General features: G+C 41.5%; 1 protein-coding gene across 1 annotated transcript in view; it reads left to right on the plus strand.

Moving 5' to 3' along the window:
- The window catches only part of IRS2 (insulin receptor substrate 2), a 31,803-nt gene extending 10,959 nt beyond the window's left edge, over positions 1 to 20,844 (plus strand). The window contains exon 3 of the mRNA XM_069757931.1: positions 18,561 to 20,844. Coding sequence (XP_069614032.1) covers positions 18,561 to 18,565 — 5 coding nt within the window. The 3' untranslated portion in view covers positions 18,566 to 20,844. The remainder of the gene's footprint in view (positions 1 to 18,560) is intronic.
- The last annotated feature ends 347 nt before the right edge of the window (positions 20,845 to 21,191 follow it).

Here is a 21,191-nt window from a genome sequence, read left to right on the forward strand (position 1 = left end):
AAACTCTACGGTGACATACTTGGCTCCATATGGCACTGTACTTTGGAAATGCTTTGAGCACCATATAAAATACTAGATGGTGGCCCGATTCTAAAGCATCGGGTGTTCTAGAATATGCATGTCCACTAAGTATATTGCCCAGCCACGTAGTATATTGCCCAGCCACGTAGTATATTGCCCAGCCACGTAGTATACAGCACAGAGCCTTGTAGTATATTACCCAGCCACGTATGTAACAGGTTAAGAAATATAAAATAAACATATACTCACCTTCCGAGGGCCCCTTGTAGTCCTGTCGCCTGTGTGCGGTGCACCCGGCAGCTTCCGGTCCCAGGGTTGGTATGAGCGCAGGACCTGTGATGACGTCGCGGTCACATGACCGTGACATCATGGCAGGTCCTTCTCACAGAGCATCCTTAGCACCGGAACCTGCCGCTTGCATTGCCGAGGACAGGACGCGACGTCGGAGGGTGAGAATAACCTTTTTTTATTATTATTCTTATTTGTAACATTAGATCTTTCTACTATTGATGCTGCAAACGCCGCATCAATAGTAAAAAGTTGGTCACACAGGGTTAATAGCTGCGTAACCGGAGTGCATTACACCGAGCTCCGGTAACGCTGGCATTAACCCTATGTGAGGGCTAACTGGATGACTGGAGGCGAGTATGGAGCGGGCACTGACTGCGGGGAGGAAAGAGCGGCCATATTGCTGCCGGACTGTGGCCGTCGCTGATTGGTCGTGGCAATACGCCCATGACCAATCAGCGACTTGGATTCCATGACAGACAGAGGCCGCGACCAATGAATATCCATGACAGACAGAAAGACGGAAGTGACCCTTAGACAATTAGTTCACTAGATGGTGGCCCGATTCTAACGAATCGGTTATTCTAGAATATGTATTTATGTATGTATATAGCCGCCGCATAGTATATAGCACAGGCCACGTAGTATATAGGAGCCATGTAGTATATAGCAGACAAATACTACGTGGCCTGTGCTATATACTATGTGGCTGCTATATACATACATATTGTAGAATACCCGATGCATTAATACAGGCCACGCAGTATATAACAGTGGTCACGTAGTATACAGCAGTGTAGGCACCATATCCCTGTTAAAAAAAAAAAAAAAAAATAGTTATATAGTCACCCCCTGGGATCCACCGAAGCTCCGGCGATACGCGCGCGGCTACCGCCATCTTCCATTCCCAGGATGCATTGCAAAATTACCCAGATGACTTAGCGGTCTCGCGCTTCTGGGTAATTTTGCAATGCATCGCCGGGAACGGAAGATGGCAGCAGGCGCGAGTGCATCGTCGGACGACTGAGGGTGAGAATAGCAGGTTTTTTTTTTATTTTTTATTATTATTATTTTTAACATTAGATCTTTTCAGTATTGATGCCGCATAGGCAGCATCAATAATAAAAAGTTGGAGACACACAGGGTTAGTAGCAGCCATTACGGAGTGCGTTACCCACGGCATAACGCGGTCCGTTACCGCCGGCATTAACCCTGTGTGAGCAAGGACTGGAGGGGAGTATGCGGGCGCCGGGCACTGACTGCAGGGAGTAAGGAGCGGCCATTTTCTTCTGGACTGTGCCCGTTGCTGATTGGTCGTGGCAAATCAGCGACTTGGATTTCCATGACAGACACAGGCCGCAACCAATGAATATCCGTGACAGACAAGACAGGCAGAAAGACAGACGGAAGTGACCCTTAGACAATTATATAGTAGATACCACACCCATATCCCAATTCTGGGGTCTGTTGTGCCCACACTCATGTCTTCTTTCTAAGAGAGCGGTTTGAAATAACAATTTTATTTAAAACTAGATGGTGGCCCGATTCTAACGCATCGGGTATTCTAGAATATGCATGGCCACGTAGTATATTGCCCAGCCACGTAGTATATTGCCCAGCCACGTAGTATACAGCACAGAGCCACGTAGTATATTGCCCAGCCACGTAGTATATTGCCCAGCCACGTAGTATATTGCCCAGCCACGTAGTATATTGCCCAGCCACGTAGTATACAGCACAGAGCCACGTAGTATATTGCCCAGCCACGTAGTATATTGCCCAGCCACGTAGTATATTGCCCAGCCACGTAGTATATTGCCCAGCCACGCAGTATATTGCCCAGCCACGTAGTATACAGCACAGAGCCACATAGTATATTGCACAGCGAAGTAGTATACAGCACAGAGCCACGTAGCATATTGGCCAGTGACGTAGTATATTGCCCAGCTACGTAGTATATTGCCCAGCCAGGTTTGTCACAGGTGCAAAAATAAAAAATAAACAGACTCACCTTTCCGAACGCCCCTTGTAGTCCACGGCAGCTTGCGGTCCCAGGGTTGGTATCAAAGCGCAGGACCTGTGATGACGTTGCGGTCACATGACCGTGACGTCATGGCAGGTCCTTGTCGCGCAGGGCCTGTGATGATGTCGCGGTCACATGACCATGACGTCATGGCAGGTCCTTCTGCCATACCATCTTTGCCACCGGAAACTGCAGCGGAAGATGGCGGCCGGCAGGAGCGGCTCAGCGGACTACGGAGTGTGAGTATAGCAGGTTTATTTTTTTTAAATTATTTTTAACAATACATTTTTTACTATTGATGGCGCATAGGCAGCGTCAATAGTAAAAAGTTGGGGACACACAGGGTTAATAGCGGCGGTAACGGAGTGCGTTACCCGCGGCATAACGCAGTCCGTTACCGGCGGCAATAACCCTGTGTTAGGGGTGACCGGAGGGGAGTATGGGGGCGACAGGCACTGACTGTGGGGAGTAAGGAGCGGCCATTTTCTTCCGGACTGTGCCCGTCGCTGATTGGTCGCGGCAGCCATGACAGGCAGCTGGCGAGACCAATCAGCGAATGAATAACCGTGACAGAAGGACAGACAGACAGACGGAAGTGACCCTTAGACAATTATATAGTAGATTGCATTATTATTTCTCCCAATCATTTGCATTGCCACAGATGAAATCCACTAAAATATGTGTGTGTGATTGTCAACTAGACACATAAAAAAGAAAACTACTTAATAACAATGCAGAAAAAAAATATTCAAGTCCTAAGCCAAACTGAATCTTGAGATTCTATCCATAGGGTCCCGCATACAAAAGATTGTTTAGACTGTGATTCATTCAAAATCCATTTATGTAAAGAATAAGGCTGTGTGCACACGATGCAGATTTGGTGCAGAATTTTCTGCATAAAATCAGCACTAAATCTGCATCTCCTGGCAGAATCCGCAGGTGTGTTTTTTATGCGTTTTTTACCAATGGATTTCTATTATGGAGGGGTGCAGAAACGCTGCAGAACTGCGCAAAAGAAGTGACATGCACTTCTTTGAAATCTGCAGCGTTTCTGCGCAGATTTTTCTGCACCATGTGCACCGCTTTTTTTTTCACATTGATTTACATTGTACTGTAAATCACAGTGCAGTTCTGCAGCGTTTCTGCTGCAGAAGAATCTGCTGCAGTTCTGCACTAAATCTGCATCGTGTGCACATACCCTAAATCATTGTGTTGGCTTTTATCATAGCTGATAAAGATGATTAATCATTTATATATCTTTATATTTCATATCTAGAGCATAGGGAACAGTCAGAAATGTAAAAAAAAAAATTTTTATTTTCTTTTGTTTTTGTCCTGACATGTTGATTGTTATTGTGATAGTGTTTTGTAATTTCTTTGAATTTACATTTGCAGTGTTCGGGGCAGTTACAGAGCTTTTAATGTTGACTTTTCATTTAATGTCCAGGAGCAGCAATGGTCAGCATGACCTGTCACTGGAATGAATTATTTTACAAGCACCAGCTTCAAAATCAAATCTGTTTGGTGCAAAAAGTAGAGCATGTGACCCTGAGCTCTTTCCCTCCTGCACACGTTAAGTGCATCTGTTAAGTAAAATATTTAGAATTGAGAGTCCTCAGTGGTTGATACCTTTTAATGGCTAACTGAAAAGATGGTAACAAATTGCAAGCTTTCGAGACTACACAGGTCTCTTCATCAGGCCTGTGTAGTCTCGAAAGCTTGCAATTTGTTACCATCTTTTCAGTTAGCCATTAAAAGGTATCAACCACTGAGGACTCTCAATTCTAAATATTTTTCTATCCACTGGCTAACACGATACCAAGATATATTTCTTTCCTGTATCTGTTAAGTAACAGTGACATTCTGGTCTGACTTGTACACTCCTGTCACAGCAGGATGAGTCTGGTGTATGTGTGCTTTAGCTAGTGTCGAACAAAAATATACGCTTTGAACTAGACAGCAGTTACGCCTAACACACAGCATTATGACCTGACTCCACATTGGATGTCCTCAGTGATACAATGTACCTGCTTTCTTTTTTTTTTTTTTTAAATCTAGTAACTTTCCTTGTTCTACATAAAAAATAATATATTGGCTAAATATGGTAATCCCTAAAACTTGTCTTGGCCGTTGCTATCACGGTCTCGTTCAGCAATAGGCTTGGTTGCACATTTGTGGGAACATCTGTGTATTACTGGCATACATCAGTAACCACAACTGTCTTTTTTTTTTTTTTTTATTTCAATTTTTACCTGCTATACGTAAAACTGTGTAAAGAAGTCAGAGACAAATTGGCAGGAGTAAGGGGCTTTCATATTACCAGATTTATAATTCCTATGTCTCTAGGTTGCAGAAGTTTTAATTTAGCAATATCCTAGTATGAGGGTATGTTTCCACGTTCAGGAAACCTTCAGGATTTGCTGCGGATTGGATGCTGCGTACAACTGCAGCGTCCAGATGTTGCAAATAGTGGATGGGATTTAATGAAATCCTGCCTCCACTATATGCGCAGAGCCGCATCCGGCGGCCCTGCGTGACTGGACATGCGGCGCATCTTTATAGACTGCAGCATGTCCATTTATCTTGCGGAGACACTCTTTTCTCCGCAAAATAAACAACCCAGTCTATGAATACGATGCGTTGATTCTGTATGTGTTTAACCCCTTCATGACCAGGGGATTTTTCGTTTTCCTTTGTTCGTTTTTCGCTCCCCTCCTTCCCAGAGCCATAACTTTTTTATTTTTCCGTCAATTTGGCCATGTGAGGGCTTATTTTTTGCGGGACGAGTTGTACTTTTGAACGACATCATAGGTTTTAGCATGTCGTGTACTAGAAAACGGGAAAAAAATTCCAAGTGCGGTGAAATTGCAAAAAAAGTGCAATCCCACATTGGTTTTTTGTTTGGCTTTTTTGCTAGGTTCACTAAATGCTAAAACTGACCTGCCATCATGATTCTCCAGGTCAGTACGAGTTCATAGACACCTAACATGACTAGGTTATGTTTTATCTAAGTGGTGAAAAAAAATTCCAAACTTTGCTAAAAAAAAAAAAAAAAAAAATTGCGCCATTTTCCGATACTCGTAGCGTCTCCATTTTTCATGATCTGGGGTCGGTTGAGGGCTTATTTTTTGCGTGCCGAGATGACGTTTTTAATGATAGCATTTTGGTGCAGATACGTTCTTTTGATCGCCCGTTATTGCATTTTAATGCAATGTCGCGGCGACCAAAAAAACGTAATTCTGGCGTTTAAAATTTTTTTCCTGCTATGCTGTTTAGCGATCAGGTTAATACTTTTTTTTAATTGATAGATCGGGCGATTCTGAGCGCGGCGATACCAAATATGCGTAGATTTGATATTTTTTTTATTGATTTATTTTGATTGGGGCGAAAGGGGGGTGATTTAAACTTTTATGTTTTTTTATTTTTTTCACATTTTTTTAAACTTTTTTTCTTAACTTTTGCCATGCTTCAATAGCCTCCCATGGGAGGCTAGAAGCTGGCACAGCACGATCGGCTCTGCTACATAGCAGCGATCTGCTGATCGCTGCTATGTAGCAGAAATGGAGGTGTGCTGTGAGCGCCGACCACAGGGTGGCGCTCACAGCCACCGCTCATCAGTAACCATAGAGGTCTCTGGGACCTCTATGGCTACAATATACAAGCATCGCCGACCCCCGATCATGTGACGGGGGTCGGCGATGACGTCATTTCCGGCCGCCCGGCCGGAAGCGGTAGTTAAATGCCGCTGTCTGCGTTTGACAGCGGCATTTAACTAGTTAATAGGTGCGGGCAGATCGCGATTCTGCCCGCACCTATTGCGGGCACATGTCAGCTGTTCAAAACAGCTGACATGTCCCGGCTTTGATGCGGGCTCACCGCGGAGCCCTGCATCAAAGCAGGGGAGCCGGCATCGGACGGTATAGTACGTCCGATGCCGGTAAGGGGTTAATGATCACATGCAGAATTACCGCACATACAACAGGGGGCGGAGTGGGGTATCTGCTGCGTCCAAAGCTAAGAGCTTCCAGACCATGGGAACATACCCTGAGGATGTCTATACACATCTTTTCTCTCTTTTTTTTTTTTTTTTTTTTAAATCAAGATCAGCTTACTAGAAATTTGCATTATGGGATCTATTACTGCTTTTTCTGCCATCCCATGATGCTCCTGTACTCTGTCTGAAAGAGAAGAGCAGCAAATGATGATTGCATTGTTAGCCTATTCAGCATGCTGAATTGTCAACCTCTTTTGCTTCATGTAAGGGTACCGTCACACTATACGATTTACCTACGATCACGACCAGCGATATGACCTGGCCGTGATCGTAGGTAAATCGTAGTGTGGTCGCTGGGGAGCTGTCACACAGACAGCTCTCCATCGACCAACGATGCCGAGGTCCCTGGGTAACCAGGGTAAACATCGGGTAACTAAGCGCAGGACCGCGCTTAGTTACCCGATGTTTACCCTGGTTACAAGCGTAAAACTAAAAAAAAACAAACAGCACATACTTACATTCTGGTGTCCGTCAGGTCCCTTGCAGTCTCTGCTTCCCGCACTGTGACTGCCGGCCGTAAAGTCAAAGTGAAAGCACAGCCGCTGTGCTCTGCTTTCACTTTACGGCCGGCAGTCACAGTGCTGGAAGCAGACGGCAAGGGACCTGACGGACACCAGAATGTAAGTATGTGCTGTTTGTTTTTTTATTAGTTTAACGCTTGTAACCAGGGTAAACATCGGGTAACTAAGCGCGGTCCTGCGCTTAGTTACCCGATGTTTACCCTGGTTACAAGCGAACGGATCGCATCGCTAGATCGGTGTCACACACACCGATCTAGCGATGACAGCGGGAGATCCAGCGATGAAAGAAAGTTCTAAACGATCTGCTACGACGTACGATTCTCAGCAGGATCCCTGATCGCTGCTGCGTGTCAGACACAGCGATATCGTAACGATATCGCTGGAACGTCACGAATCGTACCGTCGTAGCGATCGAAATGTTATAGTGTGACGGTACCCTAAGGGCCCCATACTATCCCATTATGGTTTAGCAATGGCTGGTGTATATTTCTGGGGTCTCTCACTGACTCAGGAACTTTGCTAAGAAAAGATTTTTCTTCTATTCTCATGGGGGGGATAAAGATTTGTGTTTCTGGATAAATACAGTTACAAAGAAGAGTTTAGAATAAATTGTGTCATGATATTATGAAAGGAGCGTCTGTTTCAAAATCGGCCTAGAACAATTGTTGCTTGAGGCATAGGAAGCGCTTAGGATGAGGATTCCCTCATACTTTGAAGATAGCAGGACAAGCTTACATTCAAAATATATATAATTTTTTTTTGTTTTGTTTATCTTGAGAAATGAATGTTTTTGGTTCACATTTGTTTTTGTAGCTTAGAGTAAAGCTGGAATCATTGTTTCAATCTCTCTGATATGGTAGTATGGTTCCTCCCTCCGCAAATAAAACTATGTGCACACAGTGTCTTTTTCAGGTGGGTCCACTCCAAAACTCGACTGAAAGCACCCAGAAGATGCTCAAAAGCATGAAGATGTGCATTTATATGTAAAATTGACTTTTTGTTCATATGTTAAGCTTTTTTTTTTTTTTTTTTTTTTTTATTACCGTATTTACTGGCTTATAAGACGATTGGGCGTATAAGTTGACCCCCCCTCCCCAACTTTTCTAGTTAAAATATAAAATCCTCTTAAAAGTCGGGGGTCTTCTTATACGCCGTGTGTCTGCTTATAGGGCGGGTGACAAATGTGCTTATGGTAGGGTGGAGTGGTCCCAATGACGAAGAGAGGGGGTGTCTCACAGGGAAGGTGTAAGTGGATTATCTCCCTATTACCTCATTGTGGAAGCGATGCTCTCTGTGCTTGGGGGCGGCGGTAGCTCCTCTTTGTGCAGCATGGTGTCTCCGTGCTGGGGGCAGCGGCGGGTCCTCTGTGCAGCGTGGGGGCTCTGTGCTGGGGGGCAGTAGCATATCTTTGCGCAGTGTTGGGGCTCCGTCGGCATTTCCTCAAAGGCCGGAGGCCCCGGCAGCTCCATTGCTGCGATGCGGTGGCCTGCGGGAAAATGGCCGCTGGGGTTGTCGCATGCTCAGATTCAGATCTCGTCTCTTGAGATCTCGAGACGAGATCTAAATCAGCATGCGCCGCCCCTGCACAGAGAGGACCCGCCGCCGCCCCCAGCGCGGAGACACCATGCTGCACATAGAGGAACTGCCGCTGCCCCCAGCACAGAGAGCATCGCTGCCACAATGAGGTAATAGGGGGATACTCCACTTACTCCTTCCTTGTGGGACGCCCCCTCTCTTCGTCATCGGGACCACCCGACCCACCCACCATATGCACATTGGTCCGCTCTCGCCCTATAAGACGACACCCAGTGTATAAGATCACGCCCAACTTTTAAGATTTTCAGGTGTTAAAAGGTTGTCTGATACGCCGGAAAATACGGTATTATTATTATTAGTGATGAGCGAATATACTCGTTACTCGAGATTTCCCGAGCACGCTCGGGTGTCCTCCGAGTATTTTTTAGTGCTCGGAGATTCAATTTTCATCGCCGCAGCTGAATGATTTACATCTGTTAGCCAGCATAAGTACATGTGGGGGTTGCCTGGTTGCTAGGGAATCCCCACATGTAATCAAGCTGGCTAACAGATGTAAATCATTCAGCTGCGGTGATGGAAACTAAAGGTACCGTCACATTTAGCGACGCTCCAGCGATATAGACAACGATCACTGGAGCGTCGCTGTTAGGTCGCTGTAGAGATGTCAAACACAGCAACTCCGGAACAATGCAGGAGCGATCCAGTGACGTACTTATCGTTCTCGCTGGTTGTTAGCTCCGTGAAAAAACATTGCTACGACCAGCGATGTCACAGCAGGATTCAGATCGCTGCTGCGTGTCAAACACAACGAGATCTCTATCCAGGACGCTGCAACGTCACGGATCGTTGTCGTTCTCGTTGTAAAGTTGCTCAGTGTGAAGGTACCTTTAATCTCCGAGCACTAAAAAATACTCAGAGGTCACCCGAGCGTGCTCGGGAAATCTCGAGTAACGAGTATATTCGCTCATCACTAATTATTCTTTATTTTAACTGCTTTAGGTTTCCAAACACACAATTGTTTAAAAGTGAGCAGACCGTTCTTTTAGGTGTCTTCTGCTCTCATAACGATTAGAAAATAACTGTAAAAAGACTCTAAAATGAACCAGAAAAAATTCTACACAATATACCCATAAAAAGTTTAAAAAAAAAAAACCTTCAAAATAACCGCTGGAGGTCAAAAATGTTTAAAAAGCTCTGTGGAAACAGCCAAAAAGTTGTTTCAGGAAAAACGCCTTTGTTACCTTAAGGGTCCTGCTGTAGGAAAGCTCGGTAGGCTTGCCCACATAAAAGATGTTGTGTTCACATACCTGAAGTGTTCTACATGGTTCCTCTCCTCCCCACAAACAGGCTTGTATATAATGATGAATGCAGCAGGGCTATTTTCCTAGCCATGAGAACTTGAAATTGGAATTTACGATTCATACGTTTCTTCTAGCATTTGACAAACAGATGCTCCACACTAGCTTGTAAGGAATGCAGGCGGGTACTAACTTGAAGACTTTTTTCAAAATGGTTTATTTCACATAGACTTTAAGATCAGTAAAAAGGCAGCAGTATAACGCAGCAATACCACAGCCCATGGTCTGGCATAAAAGTGATGATTATGTCTGAAAAGCGCTATGAAATTAGTTGTGCTATATAGACGAGTAAAATAATGAGTTACAACTCTCAATTTTTAAGGTACCTTGATGTGGCATCTGACAGATGTCAACTACAGCTTAGTAATTCATAAATCTAATCATACCTACAAGATGTCATGATATAACATGCATACGCAGCGCCAGGCATTCCAACATCTCGGACCCAACATAGGCCAGCTGGTTTGTGAGACCTAAATGTATCCTCTTGTGTTGCACCCCGCCCGCCTTGTAAACTTGTAACATTGCTGAATAGCTGGGAAAAAAAAAAAAAACAAGTTAAAAATGGCCGTTTGCTATCATAAATCAGTCCTACCAGTAAAAAGGAATAAATCGCCACTCAATTGACATGTGTCAATGAATTACCCAATTCAGCTGGACGTTTCTTCATGTGTGAAATGTTCGGAGCTATCAGTGGCAACCCCTCCAATCTTGACATCTCCTCAATACATTAAGATCAGAGGAGGTTGGAACGTAGGTTGCCACTGAAACTCCAGACACTTCATGATTCAGGGTGTAAGTGAATTAAAGATTACACTTGGGATTATCATAGCATACATGGGGAGGCTTGAACTTCTTTCCATAGCACCTATTTAGCAATGTTTCATGGGTGCACAGACTGACATCTGGATCACTTTAGTTCAAATGAATAGGGCATGGGATGAGTATGAAGGGTGAATGTCATCTTGAAGGTGACTGTTTCAAGTCACAGAAGCATATGTGCAAAAAAGCAAATCTTGGCATATGGCAAGCAGTGATGCTTTTCCTGGGCCAGGGTGTGTTGTAAGTCAAATTGAACCTAATGTAGTATCCAGATCCTTCATATCTGATTAAAACCTCTTTATAATGTAGCCCCTGATGATTATAAATAGCTCTAATAAAGGCGCGGAAGGATGCTGCCCTTAAAAGACCCCAGGCTTTGCCTGTGAGTTCAGGATTAGACTCGGCTGAAGCTCAGCATGTGCACAGTGCCAAAATTGTATTCAAGGTCACTGCATGTCTGAATGAAGGCAGCTAATCTGTTTTATTGGGAGTGCAAAGGTACTTGTTTTCAGTGCATGTCATTATGCATGAGCAGATGTGAGCACTGCACTTTGTGGGTCATTATTTTTGGCTCCCTCAAGTAGCAAGAGAAGTGAATGAGCCTGATCTAGTGTTACAATGCTATCACACCCACACTGTCTTCTGTCTGTATAACAAGCATTTTACATGATCAGTAGATGGGATGTAGTATTTAATTTCTTGTGCTATGATGCCCTTACCCTTTCTTTTAGATGGTGCACTAAGGAGGAAGAGACGTAATTCATTATATGTTTAAAGGATCAATGACTATCAGTGCGTATTAGTCTAATGCATTGTTGTCATTGAAGGAGCAAAGGGCGATATATTGACAATAACTATATTCACTTCTGAAGAATAAACTGCATTAGTCTGTACTGGCTCACTACACCATAAAGCAACCAATTTCACTGACTTGACACAGTCATTAGGTTTATTTTCTACAAGAAAGATATATATCTTGGTACTGTGTTAGCCAGTAGATAGAAAAATATTTAGAATTGAGAGTCCTCAGTATCCGGTATCAACCACTGAGGACTCTCAATTCTAAATATTTGTTTATTTTCTAATCACTTATTAAAATCTTTTTTTGTTTGTTTATCGTCTTTTATATACTTTCCCTTACTGCCTTGATTATTAAGAGAAAACTGTGTGTAGACCTCAAATGATAAATGATCCTAGTGCATCTGTAGTTTTTGAGGTGTTTTGCAGAGATTAGGAGAGGGTCTGCCCTAATAAAAACATTTTTTTGCATAGAGAGGTGTTTGGTAGAAATCAGTTGTCCATGTGGAGACAATCAGTAGAGATTCAGTGTTGTTGTTTACATTTGTCATCCCATCCACTTCTTGCAGGAGAACACTTCCTTCCTCAGCAGATGGCAGCCTCAGGGCCATGCACCTGCCATGACAAGCAAGGCACACTAGTAATCTACCCCAGCGCTGCTGTTGACAATAGGCTAATGATTGCATGCCATCTGCCTCCCAGGCCTACTACAGAATAGAGGAAGAGATTTCTTCTTTCCACAGACCATAATGACAATGCAAGTGAGATTAGAGGACAGTGCAAGGCTTGTTTTGAAGGGGCTTAGTCCGAGCTCCGAACGGAGCACTATCGCTTTCATTCAGCAATGATGGAGCTCTGGGAATTTTCTATGGCAGTGTGAAATATTGTTCACGTTCTTGTGATGTTAGACATATGTGATATTTCAAGTCTTCCACTGTAGACCATGTATTAGGATCCATTCCTGATCAAAATTAGGAATGTTGAAAGAGAACTATCCACCCCCCACCCCCTTTTTTTCCTGATTGTTGAGCAGACTTTAAAGCTGGTCAAAGTGCAGTTGAAGAATATCTGTAGTAAAGTGCTTGCAGACTGGAATGTGTAATCTTGTGGAGCAGGTTCAAAGGGTTGAGAAAAACAAGTTGGAATTCATCGTTTCACCAGGTCAGGATTGCACACTCTCTGCGGAGTAAACACGTTGGTGCTTTTCTGTTATAGAAAGTATATCCCAAATACACATGCATTTTTTATTATTGATGGATATAAAAGGAGTCTATGCTTGTAGATTACTTTTAAGCTAGAAGCATTGGGGGGGAAATTATAACGTACTAAATTTGCAATCCTATTTCTGTTTATCTTGTATAATGGCACCGATTCTTGAAGCTCTCTAAAAATAATTGAAGACTTGAGCTAATCTCCTTTGTAAGGTTGTAGTTTAGGCAAGGTAGCACTTTGGGTTCCTTGAAATAGGGCAAGATGTTCTTGCTAAATTAAAAAAAAAAAAGTGTTCAAACATCACCCAGAGTTCATACAGTATTAAGCAGGATTATATGACGCATGGATTAGGCATTGTTGAGCAGCTTGGTTTAATGGAAAGGGTCAGAGATGGTGGCATTAGTGTAATGCTGAACTGGCTGATACCAGTATCTGCAGGGAAAGTTCACTGGAACTTATAAGACGCAAGTAAGGCACATGTCTGACGTCCTAAAGTCACAGAACACTGCATATGATATATTAGTAGACATTGTATTAAAATGTATGGATCATAAATCCTAAACCTAGTAGCCAGGAGTCTGAGTGACACGTAACACTGAGGTTACTACAGGATAAGTTTCACATCCCTTTCTGCACATATTTGCTGAGCAAACTCCAAGCTGCCGTTTGAGCTTCTCATGAGCCATGTTCTATGTGTGCCAAAAGCAGACAAGGAACCATATACTATAATAGCAACTTCATTCATTCATGCTTACAGCATTATTAGAGGTCATACAGTTTTGTACAGAACACCAGTTTATTACTAGTCTGATATCAGATTTATGTCACTGAATGAGGACCTACAATACTCCAGGAGTACATTAATTAATAAAATATCACTGACTTCAGTGGACTATCTAGGATATATATATATATATATATATATATATATATATATATATATATATATATATATATATATATATATATATATATATATATATATATATATATATATATATAACCTTATTTACAATATTCAAATGACATGTATTCCATTCCACCATGATGTGTGCATGTCTTTCCAATAGCTATACCTGACACTCAGAAGCGCAGTATTGCCTATTGGATATTAATACAAGGCATTGTACAATACTAAATATATAGTTCAAGGATGGAGATTGGTGACTAACTTATGTTATCACCAATACCCAATGATGGACCTAAGTGACCAATTGTTATACTGTTCCTAATAGCCTCTAAAAGAAATTCCTCATCTCTGCAACATCTACTACTAGTGCTAGCAGCAAAGGTTAGTTCAAAGACTCCGCACATTAATGATTTGCAACTATTGTTTGAGAGTTTGTTCTATTAGTTCAAAACTCCTCTCTGTAAAAGCAATGTTGCAATCTCAAAGTGCAGGCAGCATGTAGGAAGGATAAGATGCTATCTATACTTCCCTCAACTACCAAAGATACCTTTCTAAGCTTTAAGCCTCAGCAAATTCATAAATTGCTTATACGCATAACTCATGATTGTGGGGTAATTCAGAGCATTGTTACACTAATACATACAGTAAATAATTAGTCACTAGCCTCAATCCAATGTCCACTATCTACTATATAATTGTCTAAGGGTCAGTTCCGTCTTTCTGTGCTGTCTGTCTGTCTGTCTTTCTGTCTGTCACAGATATTCATTGTTCGCGGCCTCTGTCTGTCATGAAATCCAAGTCACTGATTGGTCTCGCCAGCTACCTGTCATGGCTGCCGCGACCAATCTGCGACGGCCACAGTCTGATTAGTCCCTCCCTACTCCCATGCAGTCGGCGCCTGCTCCATACACCCCGCAGTCACCGCTCACACAGGGTTAATGCCAGCGGTAACGGACTGCGTTATGCCGCAGGTAACTCACTCCGTTACCGCCGCTATTAACCCTGTGTGACCAAGTTTTTACTATTGATGCTGCCCATGCAGCGTCAATAGTAAAAACATCTAATGTTAAAAATAATAAAAACAATAACAAATCATTATATACTCACCTTTCGCGACGCTCCGGTGACCTTCGGCAGCTTCCGGTGCCAAGGATGGTATGGGAGAAGGACCTGCCATGATGTCATGGTCATGTGACCGCGACGTCATCACAGGCCCTGCGCGAAAAGGACCTGCCATGACATCACGATCATGTGACCGCGACGTCATCACAGGTCCTTCGCGAGAACGACCTGTCATGATGTCACGGTCATGTGACCGGCATCATCATAGGGCCTGCGGGAGAACGACCTGCCGAGTATATGTATATTTTGAGTATATGTTTATTTTTTAACCTGTGACATACGTGGCTGGGCAATATACTACGTAGCTGGCCAATATACTATGTGGCTCTGTGCAGTATACTACGTTGTTGTACAATATACTACGTGGCTCTGTGCTGTATACTACGTCACTGGGCAATATACTATGTGGCTGTGCAATATACTACGTGGACATACATATTCTAGAATACCCGATGCGTTAGAATTGGGCCACCATCTAGTGATTTATAATGGGATAGGAGAATAACATGAAGGCCTGTATAGCCAATAATATCACTGAAAGCTGTCCTACTAATAGGTTTAGCATCAGCTAACACTCCTGTCCTCCTCTCTAGTCTGGGACGTTTTAGATTATCTGGCCAAAGCTCACCACCAGAGATAATTGTATGCATCTTTTCCCCACAAAATGATTTAATTTCCAATGGTCGAACATAGCTGAAAATGATTGTCTCCTTTGGAAATGTATTTAACTGGAAGCTGGTCACTGGTTGTCCTGCTGCGGGTACTCCCCATCTGTGGGAAATATGCAGTATGTGTTTACATTTCCTGCAGCATCGCCAAAGGAAAATGAAGTGCTACACAGTTAACATAGAATCTATTCTGCTTTTTTAATTCGCTGATGGGCACTCTTACCTTATAGAACTTGGGTCCTGGGGTTGGATCTGACCAAGTACAACATCCCCATGGAGTTTGTGTATTTTTTTGGATACTCCCAGGTCTCTCCCACACAGGAAAAAAGGTGTCCATCAATGTTTTGTGTGTGTTGAATATGTTCTTTATAGCTATTCTCTAATTATTGGATAACTCGACTGACTCTTGTCTATTAAACCTCACTACCCTATTTGTCAACCCCTTTAACGTTGCTGGAAATGGAGCCATTTTCAACATTGACAAACAGAGAGCATCCTTGTCCCGGTATCCTCCGCTAATACTTGCATCAGTAAATCTTGGTTTGTAAAATAGACATGTATTTTGCTCCAGGTTGACATATACATAAACACGAATCCAAGAACCAAACAAGTCTAAATGTATTCATTTGAATGGAAAGCGATTAGCATTTTTCCCTGCTCATATGAAAAATAGATGTTTTGCTGGCTTCTGGTGATGTGTCTTCATTGAAAGCCCTGGGGCTGACACAAAGCTAGACCGTCAAACCAAGATTGTGTTTGCATAGTAATATAACCAGAGGCTAATTGCTAAACCCTCAATGATGGGCTGGGATAGTGCAGCAGCCCAGGACAACCTTCCTTTCATCCTGGAGTGTATTATTAAAATAAATGTTTTTCTTATCGGCACTGGACATTTTTTAACTAGAATATTCCAAGCTTTGGATTTCTGTGCCAAAGTTATCTGTTGGGCAAATCTCATTGGACGTTTGTTAGGTGCATGTCAGCTCTCATGAAGGTTTTGAGATTTCTTTTGACATCATAAACATGAATAACGCAGAATACTTTGCTAGCAATCTATTTGTCTTCATTTTTGCAAAAGTATACTTACCTGCAGGGCATTTAGTAAGTTCTCTTTTTAATTATTATTTTTTTTTTTTTTTGTCTCTTCGTTATAATTGACTTTCTAAAGACGTAATAAAGCAATGTTTGCATGGCAGCCTAATTTTCCATCAGCGTAGGCAGTTTAACCTTGGCTTGCCTTTGTTTGAGGGAATCTCCTTATGTACACTACCTGAAGGTGATAGTCATCAAGTGTTCCAAGTGCAGGGCTGATGATGAAGTTCCATGTTTTTCCCACGTCATCGGAGATGGATATGATGCAAATATTAATGTGCTGTTGACTCAGGACATGATAAATCAACATCTCATTCGTTGTCATACCAAGCGATATTATAGCACCTAGTTCTAGTGTATTGCTGAGCAAATAGACCAACATTGAGCAACTCCTTTGGCAAACCTTATCTGTCAGCGCAGAATTAAGACAGGAAGCAGTAATTTCCCTATTTTCCTTTTAGTGTGACAGATGGACACCAATAAAGGCAATACACATTCAGACCTGTGACAGTTCACAAGAACACAGGGAACTACCTTAACCCTTTCGGCTTCTCCTTAATAGCCAGAAAGATAAGGATATGACAGGCAAATGTGAACGTTATTTGCAGTTGTTTATTTTGCAGTTTTACTGCAGATTAGTCACCTCTACTCCTTATTCAGAGTATTTTAGACTGTCCAGGTCTTACGCATATTTTATGTAGTTAATGTTCTAGTTATATTTTTTTTAATTTTTTAGACCCTGTGCTACGGTGTCAGGTTTGGTATACTCTTCCAATATTGTTCGTGTATCACAGGCGGCACAGCGAGTGTGATTTCTTAGTGGATTAGCAATGAACAGTGGAGCTTCAGGTGAGGCATGCCACCACTTTGCGTGCTGTAACCTGATCACAGGTGAATAATTCAAAAACACTTCTGGAAAGTACTTTCGGGAAACAAATATTTTCAGCAGTTCTAGTCAAGTATAATTTACATGCTTACTTGACTTCAGAATAAACCAGTGTAACATGTTCCTTTTGAGTTTTCACTTAAGTGGAGGTTTTAGAAGGGAAACTGGATTTCCCTTAATGGATTATCTCTTGGCGTACATGGCTTAACACTTTATATTTTGTTGCTGATGGTTTTAGAATTTGGAGATCACGTTTTTTATGTAGGGCTGTGGAGTCGGTAAGCCAAACCTCTGACTCCTCAATTTCCCTGACTCCCGACTCCACAGCCCTGGCTCACCACTGAGCATGTGCATAAAGTGCAACACAGATTCATCTCACCTAAAAGCAGAGTTCCTTAGATCAGGAACAGAACAGACACACTTATAGGACATTTCATAACTTTCCCAAATTCTTATGAAAACATTTGGAGCACATATTGCACTGAACTACTGTACCCAATTTATTATACCAACTCTTGACTCCTCCAAAATGAACACCGACTACACAACTCTGACTCCACAGCCCTGCTTTGAGGTGTACATTTGGAATTTGTACCTACTGCAAAGTAGTGCATCATTCAGATTCATAGAGCCTTATTGTTTTCATTGTGTTGCGGGGGATCCTACATCCTGAAACTGGTGCAGAACTATATGATTAAATGGGTTTTCCATGTTTTCTGTCCCCAAATGCTCCTTTACCTTTAACAACATATAGAGCTAGTTCTTGCCTTACATAAGTTCTTCCCTGGCTCTCATCCACTGTTCCTGACTCTGTTTGGTGGATGCAGTGGTGACATGGCTATGGCGTGCATTGCCCCCGCAGTCAATCAGCTTAATGGCTCTGCAGAGGTAGACACTGTCAAAGTGGTGATATGTGCTATAGTTGTGCTGCAGCCTGCGAACAGAAACCAGAACTGTGATTTTTGGAGGACCCAGGAGAGTATCTGCTGTGTTTTTATTGTTTTGGAGGAATAGAAGTTGGGGAATAAAACTTAATAGTAAAAAACATTTTAGTCAATAAAACGAAGATGTTTCCAGTTGTGTGTTCTGGAAGAAAAAAATCTTACTTTGTTTCAAGACCATTTTTATGATCTGCACAGTGTTAAAGCGTTTGATCATTTTACTTAATAAATATACTTTTTTCTGTGTGGAGAGAATAAAATAACCTATGACAATGTAACTAATTGTTCCTGCCATTTATATATTTCAGAATGAAAGCGCTGGCTCCAAACCTCCCCACGCTACAGAAGAGATCTGCGGGCTTACATTGTGACCAAATGCTGCTAACGTCTCACTCTTTCCGCTCCAGCGGTTTGGAAAGTTTCCACTCAGGTAGACAAGTGGTGGACATCCTTCAGAGAGCTACCATGACACAGACCTGTTTCAATGTACCCGAATGGCATTATTTTTCTTCTGTCATATTAACACGGACGATATGAAAAACCAACCATGTACTTTCAAGTCCATATTGAATGACGAGGCCTTCATATGACTTCCTTATTTATTCTTCAGTACATTGGGAAATGGCAGTAACATTGGACTTATTTTAAATGAAGACTACCAGTTGCCCTACCTCAGACAAATAAAAATAATAAATTAAGAGTTTTTTTTATTATTTTGGTTGTGCAATGAAAATTCTGAAGAAATTGTTCCTCATTATCATGTGATAAAATTTACACTATATTGCTTGATGGATCAAAACTATTGGCTGCACGGTTTACTTGGAAAATGGACACACCATGGCAGCAAGTGACTAGGGAACAATAACAGTGCTTTGGTGCGCACATGCAGTTCACGTTTCCACAAATGGACCAAAAATGCTACTAATGGACATATTTGACTATGTTACGCTAACAGCTGCATGCACTACACAGTTCCTTAGTAGTTCACTTTCATTAGTCTGATCTAGCACATTACTGTATGTACAATAAGCGCAGCCAGTGGGGGGAAAAAGTGTTTTGTTTTGTTTTTTTATCAACAGTGATCATTGGGATATACCTTTTTTAGCAACAAGTGATTTGCGTGCGGTCACACCTACTTATGACCTAATACCTTCCTCACATTTTGGTACTTTTCAGTGTAAGCTACATTGATTTTAATATTGATTGTAAGAATCCGTACACCTAGCTGCATTGCTCTTAACCAAAAACTTCCCTTTTTTCGTGGAGTATTTACCCTAAGTGATGCGCTGTTACAACACTGAAATGATCAGCCTGGTTCTTCCCTTTTTGAACAAAACACTGCAGTAAAATCTTCTGGATGCCACCTCGAGTCCACGTGTTACTCCGAAAGTGGCACGTGCACTTTTTGTTGCTTTCAATATAGAGATTGCAGTATTTGTGTTATATTACATGAATAGCAAAGCTCTGCATTCTCATAGCTTATTTTTAGATGGAAATTATAAGACTGCTCCTTACTTAAAGGGGACATTGTTTTTTAAAAGACCGTGACTTTTGTTTTTGTTTTTTTTTCTTCCTTTCCACATAGGCATATCTGTAATGTCACAATTTTGTTGAATGTCTGTGAAATAAAGGCTGATGGTGGCGGTCAACAATTAAAGGACAAAGATAATATTTCCTGGCTTTGGATAGTGCATTTTGCATATGAATTGATTACTTAGAAAAGTGTCACGTCTTCCTACTTGCTCAACAAAAGTCTTACTAATAAGGATTGTATTGCCAGACAAAAATGAATGTAAATTCATATCTTTTTCTATTGCTCCTTTTTAGAGTTTGATTCTTGTTGGAAGGGGAAGGTAGTGCTTCATAAAACAGCATACAAGCTATTGGCCTGTTTCTGTATACTGTAGTTTTCTATATAAATATGATGTAAAAGTTTCTAAACTTTGTAAACTATTTTGACCTAGGCTTGAAATGAAATAGAATTTAATATTTGCTACGTACGAACCACAACAGCACTGATCGTTGTTATCTGCTGACGTCAACGTTTGATTTATACTGAGAATATGTGTTTGAAATGTCTTTAAGATTAATTTTACTAGTGTAGTTGGGCAAAAAAAGGCTTACATCAAGCTCAACTCTGTAAATTTCACATAAGGCATATGCAATATATAAATATCTGACGTTTAGTTTACAGAATGCAACCAAAATGTACAGGTTTTGCAGAAACATCTTAATGTATAGTTCAAACTTTGTACATTCTTGCCCAGTGTCCCTTAAATTTTAAGATATTTTGCTATCGTAAACTTAAAGGTTATCAAACAGTATTTTATTCTTTCTCTACTGGGTACATATTGTTTCTGAATATCAAGATGTTAAATATATTTCAATCGTGGTATGACAAGAGACGTTACTTATCTTGCAGTGTCTTCCGATGTACAGTGGGAATAAATATATGTATTCCTATATTTAATGATAAATGATATGATGCTGCTGGAGACAACAAACATAGGGTAGTACATTGTATATAGTCTTTATTGATCTTGGATGCTGTCTTAATAGCCATATGCAATAAATACATTATTTATGATAGGATTTTGAGTGTGCTTTCTGTGGACTTGTAACTTCAAAAATGATATTCTAATTTATTCTTACATTTTTCATTATGACATAATTGGGATAATGGTGTGCACCGCTACAGTTAATGTTTGCTATAATTTATTATATTCATTATTTAATCTAAATGACAGATGGTACCATGTCAGTTCTCTGTAGTCCATATTATATTTTTATTTGGCTTATGCCATTTGCTGTTATTGCTGACATTTTTGTTTTCTTTTTTCGCCTTGCCATCTTTTATAACAATAAAGATATGGGTGATTTTTTTTTTTTTTTAAAGAAAACTGTCCTCATCTGCTCTCTATTTATACTTTTTTTTTTCT

The sequence above is a fragment of the Ranitomeya imitator genome, chromosome 3, assembly GCF_032444005.1.
Source record: "Ranitomeya imitator isolate aRanImi1 chromosome 3, aRanImi1.pri, whole genome shotgun sequence".
Classification (NCBI taxonomy): domain Eukaryota; kingdom Metazoa; phylum Chordata; class Amphibia; order Anura; family Dendrobatidae; genus Ranitomeya; species Ranitomeya imitator.